Here is an 18,385-nt window from a genome sequence, read left to right on the forward strand (position 1 = left end):
GATAGAGGATTAAATCTATACTCAAATGTCCCCTTGAAAAGGTATTTTCAGAAATAAAATGCTAATTATAATATTGATATCATTTTTTCTTATAATGAAATCCAGCTACCTGAAACCATGACATCTCAAATATATTTTACTTATTACCTTTTCAGGTGTTTCTTTTTACTGTAATAAAGGAAAAAAAATACTTCAAAATTGTTTCTATATCCATTTCTTATAAAAATCAAAATTTCTGCAGCATTTTGAATCAGTTCAAGTCTCTCCTTCCATTCAAGTCAGGTTTTCAAATGTTCGCTGCAAAGATTTAGCCATGGTTATACCCTGGTTTAACAGTTTAGCTGCTTCCTCAAATTAACTAAAATAATTTTTGTAAGGAAAATAAAAACTTAACTCTGGGAGCAAGGAAGCCCTTACTTAAGCCTATCAATATGTGGCCAATAATTCAGTCCACAAATTAGACAAATTGATATCATGTTAATCTGCATTAAAATGCACTATCCACTTTTTCTCCTAGTAAAGTAAAAACCTAACTAAAAATAAATAATGTCCATGATTTTCTATTTACCAGGTCAATATGGTAAATTGGCATATTTAACTCTGAAGTTAAAAATTTTCACACTTCGTCTCTGAACTCTGTTTTCCTTCATCAAGGATGAGTTCTTTGACTTCCATTGCTCACATTGGAACATACTGTGTAAACACATAAAACAGTCATCATTTAATACTTGCTGATATGAAAGTTTGATTAGTATCTATATTAAGCACTACATTGAATCTGCAATAACTTTAAAGTAGAATTTTTTTCTGTCTACAAAATTGTATGCCCAGGGCAAATAGGTTAAAAATATATATTTTAGAAAATAGTCAAGAAATGAGCAACAGTTACTAGCAAGAATTAGCAATTCTATTATGCCACTTAATAATGACTGGAAAACACATTATTATTAATGTATTCTAATTATTATATCTTCATAACAAATTCAAGAGTTGAGTCCATTAATATCTATCATAATGGATCTCAGCTGAAGACAAAAGGGATATACAATTTACGTAATTTTCTCAAAACCACATAGCTCATTAGTGATACCAGCTTGCAAAACTAAATTTTCTCAGTAAAGACTCCCTACATTTGAGTACTTTTAGAATGAGAGACCAAAATGATCTTTTCAATTTGTCCACTGATTCTCATGCCTCCTGACAATATTTTATGAAATGAAGAATTCTTCATTATGTCAATGGTAGAAATAAGAGAGAAAGGGATATTTTTATGAAGGACAAACTTACTTCATTAGATTTGAGAAGTCATTCAGATGGTTGATACATGAAGAATTTGCAGGTTTTTATCCCAGGTGATCTATAAGATGAAGATGATAAAAATGGAAGTAACTGTAGAAAAAAAAAGGATTGGAAGAGGGAGAGAAGGAGGAGAGAAGGAGGAGAGGAATGAAAAAGAGTTGGAAAAACAGAAATAGAAGTAGATGTTGATGTAGAAGAAGAAAGGAGAAGGAGAAAATGAGAAGAAAAGATGGTGAAGTTGGAGAACATTTGGAAAAGAAAGTGGATGAGATCAGTTTTACCTATAAAGATTTTAAGGTTCAGCTGCATTTTTAAGGTACAACACTAGAACCCCAGAAATGTATTATAATGGCATAGGTGGAGTTATGCAGAATATAGCTATATAAAGAAAATTATAAATATAAGGGATTAAAGTATGGAGAGTAGAAAATGTTATAAACAATTTTTAGATGGTAAGATTGATAACTTAGATAACATAAAATTGTACATTTCATCTAAAGTCAGAAAAAAATGTGTAAAATATTTATTCCTATGTCTCTAAAAGAAATTGTACTTTTACTTAAAATTCATCCAAATGAGAAAGGAAGATGAAATAGATGTCCAAATGTAAAATCTCACCTTTTACTCAGACTGGAAGGTGAACAGAGTGCTGAGTGAAACCTATTCAACCTACCAGAAAAGGACAACCCCTTTGGAGATAGTAGAACAACATCATAAAATAAATCTGGTTGCTAGAATTACTGCAAGGAAGAGAATCACCTATAAAGCCTAGTTATCTAGAGTTTATACTGTTCCACCTAAGGATGATACTTACCTTTTGTTGAGCTCTTCTATTTCAGAAGCCCTTAATTATAGGACCCATCTAAAGCCTGATTAATGCTGGTTCTTTCCCCAGCCCAATCACATCATTTGATATTCAACCTTTCCTGTAGAATATTCTTTCTTTCTGAAAATAGGATTATAATTATATGTTTGAGTATATTTAGCAACTCTCTCCAAAATTATATTCTTCTATTAGCATCTCTAGTGGTGTCCACAAACAACCTATGTTTCACATCACTGTCTTTGTTGATAGTTTTTAATATAATAAAGTCACAGACTGTATGATTTTAACTCTGAAAAGAGTAGCATATATTTGTAGAAAAAATGTCATGTGATAACATGGTGATTAAGAATTTGAGCTACAAATTCAATCTGCCTAGTTTCTAATTTTAACTTGGCCCTAAACCTGTTGCTTGATGATGAATTAAGCTATGAAACCCCTGTATGCTCCAGTTTCACCATATGTAAAATTCCGCCATTCAAATATATTTATTGGGGCACTCTTCTAGGTGTTGGGGAGACAGTATTGAAAATAGTTGGCAAAAATCAATCCTGTGCTCATAGAGCTCTCAATGTGTAGGAAAACAGGAGAAACAAAAGGTATGAACAGACTACATAGATTGTAAGGTGGCACAAGGGCTAGGGAAAACAAATATCGCAATGGTGAAAGACAGAGCAGGTGTGCATTTAATTGGGTATATCGGATGATCTTAAGAGTTAGAGAATGGAAGGACCCATGAAGTTATCTGGAGGAAGAGAATTTCAAGGAAAAGAAAAATTCTAAGTTTTCCAGGCAGCATCAGAACTAATGCATATTCCTATACACAAGGGTGAGGAGGTCTGTGCGGCTACTCCAAAGTGGACTAGATCATATTGGATCTGTAAACTTTTGTAAAAAAAATATATTTTACTCTGATTGAGATGGGAATTCTTGTGAGTTTTGTGACAGAAAGTGAAATAAGACAACTTTTAACAGTATTGTTTTGGCCTCCACAATGAGATTAAACTCAAGGGGTATAAAGCAGAAAACAGAGACAATCTAAAGGATGTGACAAAGGGGCCAAGGTGGTAGCAGAGAAAGTGTTGAGAAATAATCACTATCCAAATATATTTTGCAATATAGATGATACGCTGATGGACTCAATGTGATGTGTGCATGATGTAGAGAAAATGACAGGTTGCGTCTCAAGTCTTTGAGCAAGTAGGATGATAGCTTTTCACTCCTTGAGATTACATTTGAGATATACAAGTATCTAAGAGTTATCTTGTGAAGATAAAGTATATTAATTATATACCTAAAGCCCTTTGAATATTCTCTGGCACTCTGTAAGTGCTCATTAAGTATTTATGTTTTTACTCTTATTATAGGACATGAATCAATTGTAAACAAAGGAAAAACATATTTTCATGCTCTATTTCAGATTTTTAATCATTTTAAATAGTCCAAAATTTACCTTTACAATACATAGAATTTATTTTTGGAATTTTTAAATTATTTTTTTAAAGATACCTCATTCACAAAAATATACATAGAATTTTGACATATCTCCATGCACAAAGGATTTTGTCTTAAAAATACTTCAGACCAACCCTTACACAAAACATGATATGCACTGACTTAAATAGGGAAAAAAGAAGGAAAATGTCAATAATTTACTGTGTTCACAATGCTTAGTGTTTATATTGCATTTATTTAAAACCACTCACAAATTTTTCTAGAATATATTATAAGAGGACAGGGTAGTCTCAATTTAACTGAAGAAAATCAATTTCTGAACTTACTACTTTCTAAAAAATTTTTAAAAATCTCTTAACTATAGTTGCCAAAAAACCCAACAGGATTCATTTTCTAAGTCATAGAAATGTACATAAATGAAAGGAAGGCCAGCAGAGTTCATTAAAAAGATGTAAAGGATCCATAAATTAAAGACTCAATACCTGTAGGAGATGTGAGATTAGATTAAAAATTTTATTATTAAAAATAAATCCTTAGCAAATCATATAGCTAATTGTAAACAAAAGAATGAAAAATTGCAATAAATTTAAATTCTAGATGACATAGAAATCATAAAAATATAGTAATTTATATGTATATTATATATAATAAGAAAATTTTATGGAAATACAGGAAGTAGAGGAAAATAATGAATATTTTAATTTTCTATAAATTAATAAAAAGTTATGAACTAGTGAGATTTCATCACATTTTTTATCCTAAAAAGTTTGAAACTTATATTAATATTTCAGAAATCGTTCAGGAAAATTAGCAATTATAACTCTACAAAGAAAACCTTAATATAAATTAAAATAATACAAATCACTTGAAGGGAAAATATACCTAATAACCATTACTTATTTATTTACATAAAAATAATCAAACAGGAAAATGAAGAAAAGATACTTCCTTAATTATACTTTGAACAGCAGAGAAAATTAAAACTGAACATCTAGATTGTGTAGAAGCATTTTTAAAGGAAATATTAGCAAGTTGCCTGAATAAAATGTATGAGATGTCACCAAATTTAGATTGATAATCATTCATAGCTTTACAACTTTTACATATTAAAGTTATTTAAAAAAATGAACAAATATTTTATTTCAAAAATTACATCTTTTTAAAGAACATAATCATGCAGAAAACAAGAAAAATGATATGATGACTATTCATAACAAAATTAAACAATGACAGTAATTATAAAATCTAGTCGATGTGTGACTTAAAGATAGGGTTTTCAAATGGTTAGCATGTTGAAGCAAAACTGGTATAACTAAATGTGATATTTAACTTCATGAATATATAAAACGTCAGGGCTTAAAGCATTGCAAGATAAGATTCTTGATTTCGCTAATGTACCAAAATGATATTCCTCTCGAAATGAAGTAACAATGAAATTGACAAAGGTTATAGTGCTGAGTGGAAAAGAAAGGCTGCAAAATAGAAACTGAAAATGACAAGTTTATATATATATATATATGTTATATATATACATACATAAATATAAGGTTTGTCTATACAAGTAAAAACTCTCAAAAATTAAGGTATTTCTATTTTTTGAAATGGTCTAAAATGTACATCAAATTTTTATCAGTGTGAACATACACTTTTTTCTAAAACTTAATTCTATCACAATAACATACTTTTCTCTAAGACCAAATATTGAAGTTCTTTTTTCTTTTTCAGCTGTTTGTTTTGAATAAGATTAACCAAAAGTATTCATCAAACACCAGTGAACATTTTCATACAAAATTTACTGTGTATTGAAAATTTTCAGGAATATAAGCATTCTCATGATCCTTTCCAAAATTTATTAGTATAACATTAATTCATAGCATGTTTTAATTTTTAAGGTAACTGTATGTATCTAGAATTTTTTTCTTGTACAGTTGTAAATAATATTCTTATACTTCGACTTACAAAGAGATATATAGGTAAAAATGTGGAAGATTTGGAATCTAAATTATGGATTTTCAGTCAAAAGCAGCACTCTGAAAGATTGCTACATTTTTCTCTAGAAAATAAATGAATAATGACAGCGCTTTTCTTAAGAAAATTCTCTGAATTCAGAATATTGATGGGGATTTTTATGATAAAATTTGATAGGAAACACTACATTTTTGTTGTGTTCTTGTTGTTGCACGTGATTGACCTTAAACACACATATATTTAATCTAAAAGTTTAACACATATCTCTTGGTTTCCAATTACTTTGTAAAGATAAAAAGATATTTTTGAAATGTTCCAGATCATATGTGGTCAAATAGAGGAAGACTCAACAGAAATTCAAACTAATTAAATGATGCTACCTTGTTTAAAGAATAAATATCCAAATAGGAAAGAAAGAAAAAATGCACTTTAATGTTCGGCATCCCTGTCACTAAAATTGCCTGGAGTTCTCTCTCTTCTGCATAACTCTAATAAGAGCATTTTTCACTTCTTTGTTTCTAAGACTATAAATGAGTGGATTCAGCATGGGGATTACCATAGTATAAAACACAGAGGCCACTTGATCCCTTCCCAAGGAGTAGGAATTCTTTGGTTTTAAATAAGTAAAAATCATGGTGCTGTAAAAGATGGTTACTCCCACGAGGTGGGAGGCACAAGTAGAGAAGGCTTTGCGCTTTCCTGAAGTGGAATTCATTTTTAGGATATTAGACAGAATGGACACATAGGAAACAGTGATTGTGCTAAGAGACCCCATTATGTTTATAAAAGCAAGAATGATTATCATGATTTCAGTACCACGAGTGTCAGTGCAGGACAGGGCTAAAACTGGGGTTGTGTCACAGAAAAAGTGATAGACTACATGGGATTTACAGAAATGCAAACTGCTGATGCAAAGAACAATAGCTAATGATTGACTAAAGCCAATCATATAGGACACAGTGATAAAGGCATAGCAGAGTCGCCTGGACATAACAACGTGGTAGTGCAGAGGATTACAGATAGCTACATAGCGGTCATAGGCCATGGAAGAGAGAAAGAAAAACTCAGTGACAACCAAGAAGACAAAGAAAAACATCTGGGTAAAGCAGTCACTGAATGAAATATATTTGTTGGAAGTCAGTAAGTTCTCTAAAGTGTTAGGTATGATTACTGTTGAGTAACTGAGGTCAAGGAATGAAAGGTGACTGAGGAAAAAATACATGGGTGTGTGAAGCTGGTGATCCAGGCGAATGAGCAATATCATACCTGCATTCCCCAGCATAGTAATCAAGTATATCAGGAGAAATAATATAAAGAGGAATTGCGGGATCTCTTCAGATTCTGTCAATCCAAGTAGAATGAAATCAGGTCCATTTGTGTAATTCCTACTTTCCATAGCCATCAACTATTGTAAACTATTAAGAAATTAAATGTGAAACTTAACATGAATGACTTCAAACAAAGCTTTTATAAATCTAAACACCTGGAGTTTAAAATAGTTTAGTGATTTTAGAAACTTAAAGCATAATTTTCAAAATATGACTGAAAAAAATGTAAGTTTGTCGATGTAAATCTGGTATAAATCAACTTTGGATACTTCATAATGGAAATTCATATATATGCATAATAGAATGATTCAATACTTTTAGCAATATTACCTAAGGTAAAATACTTATTAATATTAAAATATTATATCATAGGTATTAGTATTTTACACATTTTTTAGATGAGACATATGGCATATAACTTTAAGTAACTTTCCAGAGACAAATCATTAATTTATTTTAAGGCAATTCTACCAGAATTGATTTGAGTCCAGAGATAATGATCAAAATACTATGTTCCCCTTTGTATTTAATTTCAGGAAAATAAAAATCTATTTATGTAATAAACAATGATATAGATTTTTAATTCATTATTTACTCTTCTGTGATTGCCAATATTATTTAGTACAAATGACACATCAGAAATTAAACCTTAGGTGCATTTACATTACAGAGCACGCTATACTACTAATTTTCAGAAGACAGATTTTTTTAACAAATTTGTAAACTCCTTCCAAATATTTTATTTTCATTATATGTTCATTGCTTGATGACTCTGATTTTAATTCCATAAATACTATATTTACATTTCTAGAAATCCTGTCATTAATTAGGTAATCCCTAGATGATATTTAAAGGCTTGTGCATAATATTTTCATAATATTCCATTTTTTTAGGTAAATTAAAATGTTCTAAATTTGACAGAAATACTTACCATGACTCAAAATTGGTGAAAAATTCCTTCAGCATTATGTCTAGAACTTTGTCATCTGAAAATTTTTCTCTCAGGTAGAATATTTAAGGTTTTTGTGACATATTTCTTTTCTTTGGGATAACTAATGTTTAATTTTTATGCATATATCTATAGAGAGAATGAGAGCAAGAGTCAGGTCTTGCTCAAATAGAAATAGAAAGTTTACCTGGGAATTGTTTCCCAAGCTACTGTGAAAACAAGCAGAGCAGTGTATCCCTTGCCTTTCATCCTGATATTGCCAGGGCGACTCTTATATTGACGATTGCTGATAATGCAATATTTGGTAATCTCTGGGACCAATTCCAGGGAAGATTGCTTGGCATCATGTCAAGGATAAAGGTTCAAGGACTAAGGCATCCATTTGAGGTTTGTAACAGAGAATTGCCTTCACTTTAGAAGTTACATAATGTTGAGTAGCATTTCTGGTATTCTCTTGTGATCCTCTAGTTTATGACTGGGTTAAAAGAGGTCATTTCTACAGAATATTTAATTGCTCTGTGGCTGAAAGGCCAGATCATTAACCACTAAGAATGGAATAACACATTTTGCCCAATGAGACCATCACTGGATTAATTATTGTTCATCGTTCATTTTATAACTATTACTACACAAATAAATGAAAGAAAAAATCTTTCATAAATATTGTTACATTTTAGATGCATTTGCCTCCAAGTATTTTATGCATATACAGCTTACTTATATTTATACTTAAATGCCTTTATATAATTCTATCTTGCTGAATTGTCAGTAATTTCCTGATATTATTAAATATTTTTAATACATACACCTTGACCTCTGTTACAATAAACATTTGTAGAATCCACAATTTCATGTATTTTGCCTTACTGTTGCAGCATAACTGCCTTCTTTCCAGGAGTGTGAACCAGCTTATTAACAGCCAGTTTTGAGGCATCCAAGGAAATTTGAAGGTGTTTCTCCACTCAGGTTTGGGTGTGTCAACTAATTAATTGCTACAGCAAATGCAATGTATTTAGACACCATACGCTTTTGTGCAATTTGTGTTATTATTTTAATTTATTGGTGTTTATTATATTAAGAGAAATATGCTGCACAAATGTAAAAATCAGTGCTGAAATGAGTAAAGATTTTATAATTACATTAATGGCCAAAAGTTTACTTCCATTTTATACACCCATGTGAAATGAATTCCTGTGTATCTTTCATTAATTAACAATAATTAAATCAATTTTCTTGTAGATTTTGAAGCAATTCCTGGAAAAAATGCTGTTTACATGGCAGAATTTCCAGAGTAATTTTGTTGTATAGATCAAAGAATTTTAAAATAATATTTTATATATTAAAGTTTTGTATGTGCAATTCATAAAAAATTCAGTGACACTGATATAAATTTATTTGACAATTAAAAGCCAGACTCAATTTATTTCATAATAGGTCATTTTAGGGTTCTATATCAATACAGCCTAAATAGGATCTGTTTAGTGCTTGCAAAATAACAATAAGGAAGTTTTTCTTCCCAGCCCTGCAGTAATTTTTATAGATATTAAGTGTATTTTCAAATAATAAAAGTAATAGTTGAAGAAAAAATAATTCTCAAACCTAGATATAACTAATCATTTTTACTGAATCTTTATTGTTGAGATTCTAATGTAATACCACTAACAACAAAAAAAAATTAAAAGTGACAAGGTCAGGAGTAAGAAACAGAAAGGAAACATGACTTATTTGTCCTACATTTCAACAAAATTAAAACTTTTTTTCTGACAATTATTCAATGTCATTGATTAATAAAATTCTATTCCTCTTTTTAATGATCTCCATTTTATATGTGATTTGAAGCTCTATTTAGTAATTTTATAGTTTTCTGATAACTTGCCTCTATGTTATTCTATACTACCCTTCATATCTCTGGAATACAAAGGTGTACTTTGTTTCTAATAGTACTGCATTACACAGGTTTATTTATGTACTTATATTTAAAGGGATACACTTTTACATCCTTTTACTATTCATCTTTTTAAAAATTTTTTCTTTATTGGAGAAAGTATGGGTTTACAGAACAATTGTGCATAAAATACAGGATTCCCTTATGCCACCCTACCACCAAAAACATGTATTGTTGTGAAACATTTGTGAAAATTGATAATGGCATATTTTTAAAATTGTGCTATTAACAGTTCAAGATTTATCTTATATTTTACAATTTTTTAAAAAATTTTATTCTCTTATCACATATACAATCTAGTTTCTCTTTTACTCAAATCCATTTATATATTTCAGTGCTGTTAATTGAGGTCACAATATTGTGCTCCCATCATCACCACCCATTGCCAAAACATTTCCATGGTTCCAAATAGGAATCTTGTATATTTCAAGCCTTAGTTTTCCAGTCCCTGTCCTCACCCCTGAGTAACCTTTTTTCTAGATAATGACTATGACTTTGCTAATTCTAATTGTTTCATGTAGTGAGATCATACAACATGTGTTCTTTGTTTTTTTTTAATTCATTTTTTAAGAAATATTACATTCAAAAAATAGGAGGTCCCCATTCACCCCCACCGCCCCCACCCCACCACTCCCCCCACAGCAACACTCTCCCCCATCATCATGACACATGCATTGTATTTGGTGAGTACATCTCTGGGCATCACTGCACCTGATGGTCAATGGTCCATATCATAGCCCATACTCTCCCACGTTCTACCCAGTGGGCCATAGGAGGATCTACAATGTCCGATAATTGTCCCTGCAGCACTACCTAGGAAAACACCAAGTCCTGAAAATGCCTCCACATCTCATCTCCTCCTCCCATTCCCCACACCCAGCAGCCACCATGGCCACTTTCTCCACACCAATGCCACATTTTCTCGATTACTGACCACAATGGTTCATGAATAGAATATCAGTAAGTCCACTCTAATCCTTATTGTATTCCTCCTTCCTGTGGACCTTGGCTTGGTTGTGTCCATTCCACATCTATGTCAAGAGGGGACTTAGATTCCACATGGATACTGGATGCAATCCTCCTGCTTTCAGTTGTAGGCACTCTAGGCTCCATTGTGTGGTGGTTGACATTCTTCAACTCCATGTTAGCTGAGTGGGGTAAATCCAATAAATCGGAGTGTAGGAGCTGAAGTCTGCTGAGGCTCAGGGCCTGGCTATCATATTGTCAGTCCAGAGATTCAGATCCCCTAGATATATCTTAAACCCTAGCACCAACTACAATTCTGGTAAAGTAGCAGGAAAGGCTTGTGGAAAGAGATCACATCTGAGTCCAGCTCCATCACACAGAAACACCAACTCCAGAGAAGGGTCACCTGATATGGCAGTGAACTCCATCTGCCATGACCATAAAACCTGTGGGTCTCTTTAGCCCTCAAAAGAACCAATACCTGGGGTTGTATCTACTTTATATGTCTCTGAGACTCTGCTCAGGTGTGCATATGGCTAATCCTTCTGACAACCTCCAGACTCTTTTTTAGAGACTCATAGCCATATAAACTCATTGTCCTTTCCATTTCCCTCTTAATTTAGGTCAAAAAGCATTTTTAACTCCTGTTATTATATGTAGACAGGGATATTTGCTGGTCTATGTTGAACGTTTTATTCAAGGTCATTTTCTAGTTACATCATCAGCTGGTACTTGGTAGTGATCCCTCGGTGCCAAGGAGGCTCATCCCTGGGTGTCATGTCCCACACTGGAGGGAAGGGAGTGCATTTACATGCTGAGTTTGGCTTTGAGACTGGCCACATTTGAGTACCATGGAGGCTGTCAGGAGGGAACTCTTAGGCACAGTGCCGCTCTAGGCCTTATTCTTATTTCAGGTGTATAGGCTCACAAGCATAGTCATTAGCATTAGGGGCTCACTGGTGGACCCTCATTCCTTCCTGGTCCTTGCCGTTGCACTCAGGGGACTGCTGCTGCTCCCCTAGGGACCACAACAGAGCCCTCCCGACCAGGAACCCAGCACCCTCCCAGCTGTTGTTTTTAATTTTTTCCACTATGAGTACATCCAAACATTTCTATGCACCCCAGACACATGTCCTGTATAACTCCCTGTCAACCTTATGTCCCCTGTCAATAACATTCCATAACAGTATTCCTCCACTGCCATTGTTGAAGCACTCTGTGATCCAAAACTTCCTGAAAAGTGAAGCCCAATATAATGCCAGGTTCCCTTAATAGTAAAATGGAATACAGTGATGAGTTTAAAGGTTAGATATAGAATATATATTGATTTGGAAAAATTCTACATCCTATCTTTTTCTCTTTTTTTTTCCTAATTATTGAGCTTCTCTTCACAAGAGCTATAGATCCCAGTAATTCATATATACAATACACAGTACTCCCACATATCCAATATAAAACCTTTTCCCTTCCACAGCGATAATCTTTTAACTTATTCATACCATATTTACTGAAACTGATGTACAGATATTGAGACAATAGCTTTCAAACAAGGTAACATTTGTGTTTACATTGTGGTTTATACTTTAGGCTATACAATTTTCTAAATTTTTAGTTATCCTATGTTTTACATTATGGTTTACATTATTAGTCTTTCGGCCCCTATATGTTTTTGGTGTAATATTACATGTTTTATATCCTTTCTTGTGTACTGTTGTGAAACACTTCTATTGCCCTTACAGTTACATTGGTTTCATCTATTCAATATCTATTTCCCCCTCCCCTTGGGGCCTACAGTGACAGTCAATCTTCATTTCTTGAAGAGCCATGTTCAGAGATACTTGCAACAGTGTTGAGGGCTTGACTTGCTCAACTGCCCTAATGCCCTGGGAGTCACCATTTCTCTTGAGAGATACAGTTCACTCTATTTGATGGCATTAGTCCTCTCCAGGTTGTGGGTATACCTTCATTCTCATTATATGGGTCTCTACCCAATGGTATAACCCACTCTGGTAAAATGAGCATTCACATATTCCCTAGGAGTCTGTCTTACATCAGATTATCCCCTTTAAGTATCTTAAACAGGTAACTTTCCTAATTATATTTTGAAAAGGTTTTCTCAGCATTACACTCTCAACCAACACCTGACAGTCTCCGATGTTCGTATGTTGCCCCACCCTCCCCCAATTTCTTGGGCAATATTACCCATCTGCCCGTCACTAGCCCCCCTCAAGCCCGCAAAGCCCCACCCAAAGGTAACCCTATGCCCCCATTTTATCCCTTCCTTGTACATAAACTTACCTCCAGCTTATCATAGATTTCACCAATGTAGATGTCAGCTTATATCCTTCCTCTACCCCCCAATTTCCTGTAAGCCTATCTTCCAGTCACTAGCTCTCTGAGGCAGCTTGGTATACTTATTTCATATTATTGAGGTCATTCGATGTCCTTCAATGCCTGGGTTGCTTCACTCAACATAAGGTTCTCAAAATTTATCCATGTTATCATTTGTGTTTGTAGTGTATTTTTTCTTAAAGCCGAGTAGTATTCCATTGTATGTATATACCACATTTTATTGATCCACTCATCTCTTGATGGGCATTTGGGTTGATTACATCTTTTGGTGAGAGTGAACAATGCTGCTATGAACATTGGTGTACATATATCAGTTTGTGTCCTTGTTTTCAGTTCTGCTGGGTATATACCCAGCAGTGGAATTGCTGGGTCATATGGCAAATCTAGGGTTAGTTTTTAGAGAAACCACCAAACTATCCTCCAGAATGGTTGGATCCTTCTGCATTCCCACCAGCAGTGGATGAGTGTTCCCCTTTCTTCACATCCTCTTCAGCATTTGTATTCTTCTGTTTTGTCATAGCCGCCAATCTTATGGGAGTAAGATGGTATCTCATTGTAGTTTTGATTTGCATTTCCCTGATAGCTAAAGATTTGGAGCATTTTTTCATGTGCATTTTAGCCATTTGTATTTCTTCTTTGGAGAAGTGTCTGTTTAAATATTTTTCCCATTTTTTAAATGGGTTGTTTATTTTTTTTTATTTTCAAGATGAGGGAGTTCTTTATATATGCAAGTTATAAGTCTCTTATCAGATATATGGTTGCCAAATATTTTCTACCATTGTGTAGGCTCCCTTTTTACTTCTTGACAAACTCCTTTGAGGTGCAGAAGGCTTTAATTTTGAGGAAGTCCCATTTATCTATTTGTTCTTTTGCTGCTTGTGCTTTTGGTGTGATGTTCATGAAGCCATTTCCTATTACAACATCTTGTAGATGTTTTCCTACACTGCTTTCCAAAGTCTTTATGGTCTTGGCTCTTATATTTAGGTCGTTGATCTATCTTGAATGATCTTTGCATAAGGTATCATTCTTCTACATATGGATATCCAGTTCTCCAGGCAACATTTGTTGAATAGGCTATTCTCTCCCAGTTGAGAGGGTTTGGTGGCTTTATCGAATATTATATGGCTATATATACAATGTTCTATATCAAAACTTTCTATTTGATTCCATTGGTCTTTGTGTCTGTCCTTATGCCAATACCATGCTCTTTTCACTACTGTAGCTTTGTAGTATGTTTTGAAGTCAGGTAGTGTGATTCCTCCAATTTCATTTTTCTTTTTCAATATGTCTTTGGCTATCGGGGCCTCTTTCCTTTCCAAATAAATTTCATACTTAGTTTCTCTAGTTCCTTAAAGAAGGCTGTGTTGATTTTTATTGGGATTGCATTGAATGTGTAAATCAGTTTTGGTAAGATAGACATCTTAATAATATTTAGTCTTCCTATCCATGAACAGGGAATATTCTTCCATTTATTTAGGTCTTCTTTGATTTCCTTGAACAATGTTGTGTAGTTTTCTGTGTATAAGTTTTTTACATTTTTAGTTAAATTTATTCCTAAATATTTGATTTTTTTATTTACTATTTTGAATGGTGTTTGTTTCTTGATTTCCTCCTGAGCTTGCTCATTATTGGTATACAGAAATGCTACTGATTTTTGCACATTTATCTTATAACCTGTGACTTTACTAAACTCATTTATGAGTTCTAGAAGCTTTGTTGTAGATCTCTCAGGGTTTTCTATGTATAGGATCATGTCATCTGCAAATAATGAAATTTTGACTTCTTCCTTTCCAATTTGAATGCCTTTTATATCTGGTTCTTGCCTCAGTGCTTGCGCCAGTACTTCTAAGGCAATGTTAAATAGAAGGGGAGAGAGTGGGCATCCTTGACTTGTTCCTGAATTTAGAGGGAAGGATTTTAGGATTTCTGCATTGTAAACAATGTGGGCTGTGGGTTTTTCATATATACTCTTTATCATGTTCAAAAAATTTCCTTGTATTCTGATCTTTTGGACTGTTTTTATCAAGAAAGGGTGCTGTATTTTGTCAAATGCTTTTTCTGCATCTATAGGTATAATCATGTGATTTTTTTCCTTCAGTCTGTTTATATGGTGTATTAAATAGATTGATTTTCTTATGTTGAGCCATCCTTGCATATCTGGAATGAATCCCACTTGGTCGTGGGGTATAATTCATTTAATGTGTTGTTGAATACAATTAGCAAGTATTTTGTTAAGTATTTTTGCGTCTAGGTTCATTAGAGAAAATGGTCTGCAATTTTCCTTTCTTGTGGTGTCTTTGTTTGGCTTTGGTAGTAGAGTAATGTTGGCATCATAGAAGGAGTTGGGCAATGTTCCTTCTGTTCCAATTTTTGGAAGAGTTTCAGCAGGATTGGTGTTAGTTCTTTCCTGAATGTTTTGTAGAATTCACCTGTGAAGCTGTCTGGCCCTGGGCTCTTCTTAGTTGGGAGGTTTTTAATGACTGATTCTATCTCTTTATTTGTAATTGGTTTGTTGAGATCATCAATTTCTTCTTTCATCAATATAGGCTGCTGATGTGTTTCTAGGAATTTGTCCATTTCCTCTTAATTGTCATTTTTGTTGCAATATAGTTTTTCAAAGTACCCTCTTATGATACTTCTGTGGGGTCAGTGGTGATATCTCCTTTCTCATTTCTTATTTTGTGTATTTGCATCTTCTTTTTTTTTTCTTTGTTAGTCTTGCCATGGGTTTGTCAATTTTATTGATCTCAAAAAAACATCTCTTGGTCTCATTTATCTTTTCATGTGCTTTCCTATTTTCTATTACATTTAGTTCTGCTCTTACCTTTTTTCTTTCTTTCTTCTTCCTGTAGCATTACTTTATTGTTTTTTTTACTAATTCCTCCAAATGTGCAGCTAGTTCTTCAATTTTTGCTCTTTCTTCTTTTTTGATGTATGAATTTATGGCTATAAATTTCCCTCTCAGTACTGCTTTTGCTGCATCCCATAAGGTTTGGTATGTTGTGTTATCATTATCATTTGTTTCAAGGTAGTTATTGATTTCTTTTGAGATTTCCTCTTTGACCCACTGTTTTGCTAAGAGTGTGCTGTTTAAATTCCATATCTTGATGTGAAATCTGGGCCTCTGGCCCTTGCATATTTCCAGTTTCTCTCCACTGTGGTCAGAGATATTATTTTGTATGATTTCAATTTTTCTGAATTCATTAAGCCTTTCTTTGTGACCTAGCATATGGTCTACATTGGAGAATGATCTATGTGCACTTGAGAAAAATGTATATCCCTCTGTATTCGGGTGTAATGATCTGTATATGTCTATTAGATCCAGCTCCTCTAATATATTGTTCAAATATTTTGTTTCTTTAGTGATTCTCTTTTGAGATGTTCTGTCCAGATTTGATAGTGGTGTATTAAAATCTCCCATTATAATTGTAGATACATCTTTTCTTTCACTTAGTTTTTCCAGTGTTTGCCTCAAATATTTAGAGGTGCCCTTGTTAGGAGCACGAATATTTATGATTGTTCGTTCTTCTTGAGAGATTGTCCCTTTCAGTAATATGGAGTATCCTTCTTTGTCTCTCACAATTGTTTCATATTTAAAGTCTATTTTGTCTGATATTAATATAGCTACTCCTGCCTTTTTTTTTTGGTTATTGTTTGCTTGTAAGATTGTCTTTTTCAACCGTTCACTTTCAGCCTTCATGAATCTTTCGGTCTAAGATGTTTTTCTTGTAGACAGCATATAAATTGGTCTTATTTCCTTATCCAATGTCCCAGTCTGAATCTTTTGATAGGTAAGTTTAATCCATTGATATTCGGTGTTATTATTTTCAAGGAATTATTTATGATAGCCATATTTTGATTGGGCTTGTGTTTGCCACATTTTGTTTGTTTCTTTTTCTTCTCTTTTTTTATTGCTCTTACACTCTCCTCCAACTCTGCCTATCCTGTTTTTTCTTTTTTTCCTGCAGAACTCCCTTTAGTATTTCTTGAAGGGGACTTTCTTGTTGGCATACTCTTTCAATTTCTGTTTATTTGTGAATATTTTGAACCCTCCATCATTTTTGAATGCTATTTTAGCAGGGTAGAATATTCTTGTTTGGAAATTTTTTTCTTTTAGTACCTTGACTATATCATGCCACTGCCTTCTTGCCTCCATGGTTTCAGATGAGAAATCAGCATTTAATCTTACGGACCCTCCCTTGTATGCTATGGTTTTCTTTACTTTTGCTGCTTTTAGAATTTTCTCTTTGTCTTGAGCATTGGATAATTTGACAAGTATATGTCTTGGGGTGGGCCTGTTGGTGTTTATGGTGTTTAGGGTGCGTTGTGCTTCCTGGATATGTACATCTGTCTCTCTCAGTAGATTTGGGAAGTTTTCAGCCATTATTTTCTGCAACACCCCTTCTGACTCCTTTCCCTTCTCTTCTCCTTCTGGGATGTCTATAATACATATATTTGTGCATTTTGCATTGTCATTCAAGTCCCTAAGTCCTAGCTGGATTTTTTCTATCTTTTTATCAATCAATTCTACTATCTGTTTGATTTCCAATGTACTGTCTTCCACATCCCTAATTCTCTCCTCTGCCTCTTCTAATCTGCTGCTCTTTGCTGCGAGTGTATTTTTGATTTCTTTCACTGTGGTGTTCATTCCCATCATATCTGTTATCTTTTTGCATATGTCTGCAATTTCCTCTCCAAGTGTTTTCTTCATATTGTTAAACTCTTCCTTTACTTCATTAAGTTTGTCTCTGATATATGTTCTGAGATCTTTAATTACTTGTCTGAAGTTCTGTTCCCCTTCCTGGTTTTCAGTTTATCATTAGATTCAGTCATGTTTTCCTGATTACTGGTTTGGTTTGTAGATTTTTGTTGCTGTCTGGTCATCATTTTATCTTGATGGGTTTAATCAGTTCCTTAGCTTCTTTGTCTAGTCTTGGGGATTAATTAGTTGTTGTTCTTGTGTAAGTGCTATATCTTCTCTTTGTCACTTTGTTCTTCTTATTCTAATTTCTTGTTGCTGGCTGAGTTCACTTTGAAGGTAAATATTATGGCCAGGGATAAGCAATTGTGTAAAAAAGGAAAGTGTTTAAAGTAGTATTGGTAATAAATGTTACCAAAGCAACTATATGAGATCTGGGATGATGGGTATTAGACTCATGTAAGTTGTGTAGAGTTATAGCAGTAAGTGGAGTACCTTTAATGAAGTAGTTGACTGAATATGGGAGGAATATAGTATGAATTAAAAAGCCAGTGTTTTTATGAGGGAGGGAAAGAGAAAAGAAGGACAATAGTATCGAGAG

General features: G+C 33.4%; 1 protein-coding gene across 1 annotated transcript; it reads right to left on the bottom strand.

The window, feature by feature from the left end:
• Positions 1-5,996: 5,996 nt before the first annotated feature.
• LOC101440810 (olfactory receptor 8H1-like) lies at positions 5,997-6,947 on the bottom strand. Its single transcript, XM_004484842.2, has one exon. The coding sequence runs from the start codon at positions 6,945-6,947 to the stop codon at positions 5,997-5,999; it is 951 nt and encodes a 316-aa protein (XP_004484899.2).
• Between the last annotated feature and the right edge of the window lie 11,438 nt (positions 6,948-18,385).

Source organism: Dasypus novemcinctus, chromosome 10, assembly GCF_030445035.2.
Source record: "Dasypus novemcinctus isolate mDasNov1 chromosome 10, mDasNov1.1.hap2, whole genome shotgun sequence".
Taxonomy (NCBI): Eukaryota; Metazoa; Chordata; class Mammalia; order Cingulata; family Dasypodidae; genus Dasypus; species Dasypus novemcinctus.

Excerpts from the sequence above, each read along its gene's own strand:
- LOC101440810 (XM_004484842.2), bottom strand. The coding sequence starts at position 6,947 with ATGGCTATGGAAAGTAGGAATTACACAAATGGACCTGATTTCATTCTA.